At 35.8% G+C, this 10,211-nt stretch overlaps 1 protein-coding gene across 1 annotated transcript in view; it reads right to left on the bottom strand.

Moving 5' to 3' along the window:
• LOC105539909 (tudor domain-containing protein 3) overlaps positions 1 to 10,211 on the bottom strand; it is a gene marked incomplete at both ends in the record, with an annotated part of 41,752 nt that overhangs the window by 23,770 nt on the left and 7,771 nt on the right. The window contains one exon of the mRNA XM_011980360.1: positions 4,622 to 4,763. Within this exon, the coding sequence (XP_011835750.1) occupies positions 4,622 to 4,763 (142 nt within the window). The remainder of the gene's footprint in view (positions 1 to 4,621; positions 4,764 to 10,211) is intronic.

Raw genomic sequence — 10,211 nt, 5'->3', positions numbered from 1 at the left:
CAAATGTCCATCAATGATAGACTGGATTAAGAAAATGTGGCACATATACACCATGGAATACTATGCAGCCATAAAAAAGGATGAGTTCATGTCTTTTACAGGGACATGGATGAAGCTGGAAACCATCATTCTGAGCAAACTATTGCAAGGACAGAAAACCAAACATCGCATGTTCTCACTCAGAGGTGGGAACTGAACAATGAGAACACATGGACACAGGGTGGAGAACATCACACAGTGGGGCCTGTCGGCGGGTGGGGGAAGGGGGGAAGGATAGCATTAGGAGATATACCTAATGTAAATGATGAGTTAATGGGTGCAGCACACCAACATGACACATGTATACATAAGTAACAAACCTGCACATTGTGTACATGTACCCTAGAACTTAAAGTAAAATTAAAAAAAAGATAAAGAAAAATCTATCCTAAAATTCATATGGAATCTCAATGCTGAATAGCCAAAACAATCTTGAGAAAGGTCTCACTTTCCAATTATGAAACTTAATAAAAAGTTACAGTAATCGAAACAGTGTGGCATAAAGATAGACATTTAGACCAGTGAAACAGAACAGGTAACCTAGAAATAAATTTGTTAATATATGGCCAAATAATTTTTTATGAGGGTGACAAGATCATTCATTAAGAACACTATTTCCAAAAAGTAGTGCTGGGAAAACTGGATATTCACATGCAAAAGTATGACTGGGTTTTTTACTAATACAAAAATTAACTCAAAATGGATCAAAGACCTAAGCATAAAAGCTACACCTATAACAACTCTTCAACAATTCTGTGCATCAAAAGACACTATCAACACAGTGAAAAGGCAACATATGGGATGGGAAAAATATTTGCAAAACATATTATCTTAGTAGGGACTGATATCCAGAATCTATAAATAGCTCATACAACAACAACAACAACAACAACCAACCTGATTAAAAAAGGGCAAAGGACGTGAATAGAAATTTCCCCAAAGAAGATATACGAATGGCCAATAAGCACACAAAAGGATTCTCAGTATTACTAAGCATTAGGGAAATACAAATCAAAACTATAATGAAGGCTGGGCACGGTGGCTCACACCTATAATCCCAGCACTTTTAGAGGCTGAGGCCAGCAGATCACCTGAGGTCAGGAGCTGGAGACCAGCCTGGCCAACTCAGTGAAACCCCATCTCTACTAAAAATACAAAAATTATCTGGGTGTGGTGGTGCACACCTGTAATCCCAGCTACTCGGGAGGCTGAGACAGGAGCATCGCTTGAACCTGGGAGGCAGAGGTTGCATAAGCCGAAATCGCGCCATTGTACTCCAACCTGGGCAACGCTCTATATCAAAAAAAGAAAAAAAAAAAAAAAGAAACTACAATGATATTCTATTTTACCCGTTAGAATGGCTACTATCAAAAAGACACAAAATATCAACCGTTGGTGAGGATGTAAAAAACTAGAACCCTTATATAATTCTGGTGGAAATGAGTGTAAAGTAAATATAAAACAGTATGGCAATTCTTCAAAAAATTAAAAATACAATTATATGGTCCAGCAATCCCATTTCTAGATCACACAAAAGAATTGAAAGCTGGGCCTCAAAGAGGTATTTGTGTACCCATGTTCATAACAGCATTATTCGTAAGAGTTAAAAAGTGAAGACAACCCTAATGTTCATTGATGGATAACTGAACAAAAGATGGTATAGATATACAATAGAGTACTATCCAACCTTAAAAAGGAAGGGAATTCTGACACATGCTGCAACATAGATGAACATTGAAAATACTATGCTAAGTGAAATAAGCCAGGCACAAAAAAGATACATACTGTATAATTCCACACATATGAGTTACTTAGTCAAATTCAGAGACAGAAAGTAGAATGGTGGTTGCCCGAGACTGAGAGGAGGAAGGAATGCAGAGTTACTGTTTAAGGGGTACAGAGTTTAAGTTTGGGAAGATGAAAAAGTTAGGGAGGTGGATGTTGGTAACAACTGTGCAACAATGCGAATGTTCTTAATGCCACTGAAATTTACACTTAAAAAATAGTTAAGTTTTATGTTAAGTTAAAAATGTTAAAGTTAAGTTAATGTTAAGTTAAAAATGTTAAATTTTATGTTATGTATACTTTGCCACAATAAAAAAATTTTTTTTAATCTATAGTTCGGGGGCACTAAAACTTATAAACCTGCAGCATTTTGTAAATTACATCTGGTACCAACTTGCTACAGTTACAATGCCTGCATATAGTTTACTGAAGGTTTAGTGCTTCTTCACTTCCAACATTAGCTTTATGGTTTATAATTGCTATGTATATCACTGCCAGCTGCTCAAGTAACTGCACTTTCCCTGTTTCCTACATTGCTGTGGCTACCAAATCAAAAACTATAAAACCAAAAAGAACTATAATCATATCAAAATGTTTTTAAATGATTTTAAATGTAAATTTTTATCACTCTCTAATAAGAAATACTAATGTGGCTTGCAGGAAGTTAAGTGCAGAGACATATAATTAAACATTTCAAGGGCAACTATCAAACTACTACTAAACTCTGTGTGCACGTGTGTGTGTGTGTGTGTGTGTGTGTATGTGAGTTGGTGAGAAGGTTCCTACGAATGTTTACAGTTGTTAGCAAAGTGGTCCTGGCTATGGGACTGGGTTGTGGGAAAATTATATAAGGTATTAGACTTGAGAACATTTTACCACACTTTAAAAAATCTCTACTGATCAAAAAAATACAATTATATCAGCATACGAAAAGATCACATGAAATGGGTGAAGTTTCTCTAGGAAATTCAAAGTTCACAAACTTGGCTGTTTATGTAAAACTATAAAGCTACTTCTGAATTACTTTTTTGTGACATTTTCAATTAAACAATGCAGTTGTGGAACATTACTTTATATGGAATAGTACAGCAGCCCAAGTCACAGCACACTCATAAGAAATTAGTACTAAGGAATAAAAATGTGCCTAATGTCCTTATCTATTTACCTCCCAAACACAGGCACTTTCCAACTAAGAAAACAGGAGAAAATTGTATCATAAAATACCAAAAGCTTGAAATATTGCTTAGGCCCTTGGCTGACTTTACAAAACGGGCAAGATTTGAGGGTGTCACAAGAATACATTTCAGCTCAAGGAGTAATTAGTTTTACAATTCATTCATTCCACAAATATTTTTATGTGCTTTGTAATTCATTTATACCAGGAGTATTTTTTATGATGCCTATTACATGTAAAGTTCAGTGCTATCGCTTTGGAGATCGCGAAAAGGCTGCTCTGGTATAACAGAAAAAAAATGGTCTTGGATTGTGCTCAGATCCATCACCTGCCTAATCAAAAAGTAAGTTATTTAACAGCCCTTATAAAAACTACTAGGAGGATAACATGAGATACAGATGCAAGACCCCAACACCGTATCTACACATCTAACAAATACATGGAGAACTTGAGAAAGATGATACAAACACAAATTCTGGCCTCAAAAGCATACTATCTGTTAAAGGAGATGAGAAATGAACCTAATTTTACTGCTAGGTAAAAAGCAATACACTGTTAAAAATAATAAAATGCTTAAAGAATTCAATAAGGAAACAAGTACTTCACCTTGAGAAGAAGCAATCATTTGATCTGGGTCTAAAAGCACAGGGATGATTTGGCTATGCGGGGATCAGGAGAGAAAAAACAAGATGAATAATGTAAAAGTGGAAAAACGTTTTATTAAAAATGTATAACTGAGGAAATCATAGAGAATCAAAGAAAGACGAAGCAACTCCATTTGGCTACAACAAGATCTACGTGGAAGAATTTAGAAAGTTGAAAATTAAACGTAAACCAACTAGGGCTAGATTATAAATGGCATTCAATCTCAAATTAAGGCATTTGAAATAAAAGCATCTCAACTATGCTGAAGGAAGAAAACCTGGTGAAAGTGCATAAAATAAATTAGAAGATGGAGAAAGGATATGTGGATAGACAGTCAAAAGGCTACTACAGCAGTCCAGGCAAGAGATACTAAAGACCTAAACTACAGTAATTATAAGAACCGAAGAGCAAGGAAGTGATATGAGATTTGACGGCAATGGATCAACAGAAATGGTTGTTGGAAGCAAAGTAGAGGAACGATTACAAGAAAACCTACATGATTGTAAGGATGAAGATACTGTTAATATAAATGAGGAAAAATATCAACTAATGAGACTAGGAAGTCAAGCACAACAAGAACTCCATTATAGTGAAATTCTAACTTACTTTTACTTGCACATATGTGTGTCTGTAGATAAGACAGGTATATATATATTTATATATATGCACACTTTTGTTTTTTGCAGAAAGAATTATACACAAACTGTACATAGCTTATAACTGGTATCTTGACAGTTTTGTAACTTGTCAGGAAAGAATGTTTAAACACAAGGAATAAAATGTAACAAATACTGAAAAAGTACATCTACTTTAGAGAAACAATATGCTTAGACAAAGATAGTTTCTCTAAAGATAATCATGTTCCATTCTATTCAACTCTGATACAAAGAACTAATTTTACTCATTTTTGAAAGAGCTCTTTAATGCAACAAAAAAGAGTGTAATGTTTCAAAAGTTCAAGCCATAGTTTACACTTACTCTCTGTAACTCCCATTTCTCAATAAGGTGTTCCACTTCACCACCAAGAACTGTGGTGTTAGAGTCATTCAAGAGCAGGAATCCATTTTTTATGTCAACAATGCCTGAGAGCTTAACTTTAGTTCCAGGTGGTGTGTTCAGGCTAAAGCAAAGAGAAAAGTGTTAAAGACATATTGAAGCTGAGAACACATGGACACAGAGAGGGGAATGACACACACTGGGGCCTGTCCAGGGGTAGGGTAGTGGGAGGGAGAGCATTAGGAAAAATAGCTAATGCATGCTGGGCTTAATAGCTAGGTGACGGGTTGATAGGTACAGAAAACCACCATGGCACATATTACCTATGTAACAAATCTCTACATCCTACATATGTACATTGAAATTAAAAAAAAAAAAAAAAAATTGACGCTCTTTCCCAAAACTGGAATTCAGTCTCATATTGTGACCTAATCAGGTTCTTCAAAATGAACTAACACCAAAACTAATTTTTCAGGAGGCTGACTATATCATATGAATACACCACCAGAGAGGAAGTTAGAAGACCAGGAACAAGATTTTATTTTATTTTTTTTTAAAAAGACAGAGCCTCCCACTGTTGCCCAAGCTCCTCAAGTGCAGTGGGCAGTGGCACAATCTCGGCTCACTGAAACCTCTGTCTCCCGGGTTCAAGTGATTCTCCTGTCTCAGCCTCTCGAGTAGCTGGGATTATAGGCATGCACCACCATGACCAGCTATTTTTTGTATTTTTAGGAGAGACAGGGTTTCACTATGTTGGCCAGGCTGGTTTCCAACTCACGACCTCAGGTGATCCACCCGCCTCAGCCTCCCAAAGTGCTATAGGATCATAGGCATGAACCACTGCATCTGGCCAAGATTGTCATTTTCTATCTCAATGACAAAGAAATGAGCTTTAGTTTTCACTTGCAAAAGAAAAAAAAAAAAAAAACTCCAGCCTGGGCTACAGAGTGAGAGTCTGTCTCAAAAAAAAAAAAAAAAAAAAGGTGGACAATAACCACATGTCACTAACTTGTGATAAAGACATGATAAATAGAATAAAAATATAAAATACTTTTTCAATTATGCTATGCTATATAAGATTTGACATTTTTTCCTCTGAGCTTTAGCTGTGCACAGCAAAAAATACTGTTTGTTTGTTACAAAGTTGAATTTCAATACAGAAGATCTCTAATGAGTAATAAACCTAAAAATTTAACATCTATATGAGCCATAGTGATTCATACAAAATGCTTTTTTTGTTATCCATCAAGTCGAAAATCAAATGAAAGTTATTTATACACTAATTTTAAAAGGATTTTTATATGCTAATTTTTAAGCTATTTATACACTAACTTTAAAAGAACATTTCTATAGTAGGCTAATAGTATCAAATTTAGGGCAAACATTACACCATGACTTGTCTTATAGAAAACCAAAGACAAAATGTTTACCCTCTGAACCCTTTGGCAAAGGAAAACAGGGAAAGAAATCTATTTTGTCACTTAGGTCTGTTCTAAAATAAAAGCATATACTCTAAGCCCCACCCATCTCTTCTCACATACAGCAAGAAGTACTGCAAATAGTAATTCTAAGGTAAATACTTAGGATAAATTAGAAAATTATTCTGAAATGGCTTTGCATTGTTCACATCTTAAAATCTCATAAAATTCACCACATGCTAATATATTCAAAGGCCAATCAGTGAAAATGCTAACATCACCGGCCTTTTTTAGAGAAAAATAATTAATAAAATAATTATTAACAAGAAGAAATAAAGGATGTCTGATTTTAAAGCTTCAAAGAGCGCATAAAGAGTAAGGTAGATTACATATTAAAAATTATTCTGTACATCTTGTATATATACAATTTTTATACATCAATGCTATCTCAATAAAGCCATTAAAATTTATTTTGAGGGCCCCAAGCTCAATCATTTTTAGTGATCAATCACAATTGACAAAATGAATGGTCATAAACAGCCTTGCCTAATCTAACCTAAGTAGAGAGTTCTGTGGTGGTAAATGTAGTAAACTTAGAACCATCTATTAGCCTTCAAGATCAGCAACAGTTGAATACAATTACAATAGTGAAGAAGGGTTCCCAATTCCAGACAATCAGCAAATTCAGATTTTCATAACTCTTACAGTCAAGGTACAGGGATAAAAGTAAGCACCAAGGACACCAGGCTACTGTACTCTTTACCTCCAAAGAAACTGCTAATGAGTTAGATTTTACCTAAGACCTATGTAGTCAAGTTATTTGAAGCTGGACCTACAATTTCATTGAAACAATTGATAGTCTTACCAGATTAAATTCAGGTTCCATTCCCACAAAATAAAACAGGGGCTAAATTTTTATTTTTATTTGTGTTGATGTTGCAATTATACATATTGTGGGGGTACATGTGATATTTTGACACATATATACAATGTGTAATGATCAAATCAGGGTAAATGAGATATCTATTACCCCAAACATTTTTCTTTGCTGAGAACATTACAAATCTACTCTTCTAATTATTTTGAAATATTCAATAAATTACTGTTAACTATAGTCACCCTATTATGCCACTGAACATTAAATCTTGTTCCTTCTATCTAACTGTATTTTTGTACCCATAAACCAACCCCTCCTTATCATTCACTCTCCACTATCCTTCCTGGCTGCCATTTTACTGTCTGCAGGAGATCAGGTTTTTTTAGTTCCCACATGACAAATCATGCAATATTTGTCTTTGTGTGGCTGGTTTATTTCACTTAATACAATGCTCTCCAGTTCTATCCCTGTTGTTGCAAATGACAAGATTTCATTCTTTTTTATGGCGGATTAATATTCCATTAACTATATACATATATATACATATCACATTTTCTTTATCCTTCAACCAATGATGCACACTTAAGTTGATACCATTATCTTGGGTATTGTGAATAGTGCTGCAATGAAAACGGGAGTGCAGATGTTTCCTCAATATGCTGACTTCCTTTCTTTTGAATACATATCCAGCAGTTGGACTGCTATGTCAAATGCTATTTCTATTTTTAGTTTCCTTAGGAGCCGCCATACTGTTTTCCATAGTGTTTTTACTAATTTACATTCCAGTCAGTGGTCTTTGAGCATTCCTCTTTCTCTGCATCCTCAAGAGCATTTGCTATTGTCTTAGTCTATTTGTGTTGCTATAAAGGAATACCTGAGGCTGGGTAATTTATAAAGAAAGGTTTATTTGGCTCATAGTTCTGCAGGCTGTACAAGCAGCATGGCATCAGCATCCAATTCTGGTGAGTGTTTCAGGTTGCTTCCACTCATGGCAGAAGGCAAAGGGGTATATGCAGATCACATGACAAGAGCAAGCAAAAGAGAGAAGAGGGAGGTGCCAGGCTCTTTTTAACAACCAGCTCCCGCAGGAAGTAATAAAGTAAGAACTCACTCACTGAAACAATGGCACCAAGCCATTCATGAGGGCTCTGCCCCTCCATGACCTAAATACTTCGCACTAGGCCCCACCTCCAACACGGGGGATCAAATTCCAATAGAGGGTTTGGAGGGCCAAATATCCAAACTATAGCATTTATTTTCTGTCTTTTTGATAATAGGCATTCTAACTGTGTGAGATAATTTCTCACTGTAGTGATGCTGAGTATTTTTTCATATGCCTGTTGGCCATGTGCATGTCTTCTTTTGAGAAATGTCTATTCAGGTCTTTTATCAAATTTTAATTGGATTTTTTGTTTTTGTTTTTGTTTTTTTTTGCTATTATTTGAGCTCCTTATATATTCTGGATATTAATCCCTTGTCAAATGGATAGTTTGCAAATATTTTCTCCCATTCTGTAGGTTGTCTCCTCACTTTGTTCATTGTTTCCACTGCTGTGCAGAAGCTTTTTAGTTTGATATAATCCCAATTGTCTATTTTTACTTATGTTGCCTATGTTTTTGAGGTCTTACCCCAAAAATTATTGCCCAGACCAATGTCTTGAAGCATTTCCCCAATGTTTTCTTCTAGTACTTTCATAGTTTTAGGTCTTATATTTAAGTCCTTTTTTTGGAGCTGGAATTTTGCTCTTGTCACACAGACTGGAGTGCAATGGTGTGATCTCAGCTCACTGCAAACTCTGCCTCCTGGGTTCAAGTGATTCTCCTGCTTCAGCCTCCCAAGTAGCTGGGATTACAGGTGTGCGCCACCATTTTTCACCATGTTGGTGCAGCTGGTCTTGAACTCCTGACCTCAGGTGATCCACCTGCCTAGACCTCCCAAAATGCTGGGATTACAGGCATGAGTCACCATGCCCAGCCACATTTAAGTTGATTTTTGTATATGGTGAGAGATGGGAATTTCATTATTCTACATATGGTTATCTAGTTTTCCTAGCAGCATTTATTAAAGAGACTATCCTTTTGCCAATGTATGTTCTTGATGCCTCTGTTGAAAATGAGTTGGCTGTAAGTATGCGGATTTATTTCTGGGTGCTCTATTCTCTTCCATTGGTCTATGTGTCTGTTTTTATGCCAGTACCATGTTGTTTTGGTTACTATAGATTTCTAGTGTAATTTGAAATCAGGTAACATGATACCTCCAGCTTTGTTCTTTTTACTCAGGGACTAAAATTTTAACACAATTTTTACTATCACCTTCAGAACCACAATTAATTCTTATTCAGAAAGTATATTTTGGTTTAGTTAATATTTTCATTGGTACCCAAAGGTTCCTTTAATCTCACTTCACTGCAATAAAGAAAAAAAAAGCTGCTTTAATGATGAGTGAAGAGCATATGACGATAATTTTTTCAGTTGTCAAGTTGCAATAAATTCAACAAGGGATGACAGTAGACAGCATTGGGCAGATTGGGCAGTGCCCTACACTCAGGGCTGACCTTGTGTTTTTATTCCTTAGAGAAATATACAGCCATAAAATTGGAGAATGAACCATTATGTGGCAAGTCTTTCTTCTGAGTCATCTGTGAGGCTCCCTTGCACGGTGTGTGACTGAATTTGACATAGGAATTTGAAAAGCTGTTTCTACACAAAAGTAGGAATCCTACTCTTCAAAAAGAAGACAACATAATCACAAAGTCAACAAATCTCCCTGTGGGTATAGAAATCAACATTTTAGACAAACATATATCTTCTGAGGAGGGGGCCTCATTTACCAGAGGCAGACACTAGATGAAAGAAGAAAAAAGAAGGGAAATCACTGAAAAGATCATACAAGGCCTCAACCTACCACATTTTCTCTCGCATACCTACTATTCTAAATCACCTAAGCTCCAGCAAATGTAACTTCTCACTCTTTCTGTTGTCAGAACACTGTGTCTCTGCATGTACTATTTCCTCCCTGCACCTTAAAATACCTACTCATATTTTAACAGCACTCCTGGTTACCCCAGGCAGAAGTAATTTTCGAGACTCTTAGTCCTTTCAGTTTACATATTTCTTACAATATTTGTATACCTATGTGCCTACTTCATTGGCGTATGAGCTACTAAGAGGCTGAAATCTAAACCTCATTTGCCTTTGTACCTTCAGCACTGGATTAAAGGGCTAGAACACCTGATAAATGCCTGCTCAAGAGAAAAGTATGGTATAGGAGTTTATAT

The sequence above is a fragment of the Mandrillus leucophaeus genome, unplaced genomic scaffold (genome assembly GCF_000951045.1).
Source record: "Mandrillus leucophaeus isolate KB7577 unplaced genomic scaffold, Mleu.le_1.0 Scaffold2107, whole genome shotgun sequence".
Taxonomy (NCBI): domain Eukaryota; kingdom Metazoa; phylum Chordata; class Mammalia; order Primates; family Cercopithecidae; genus Mandrillus; species Mandrillus leucophaeus.
This window is presented reverse-complemented; position numbering and strand designations above follow the sequence as displayed.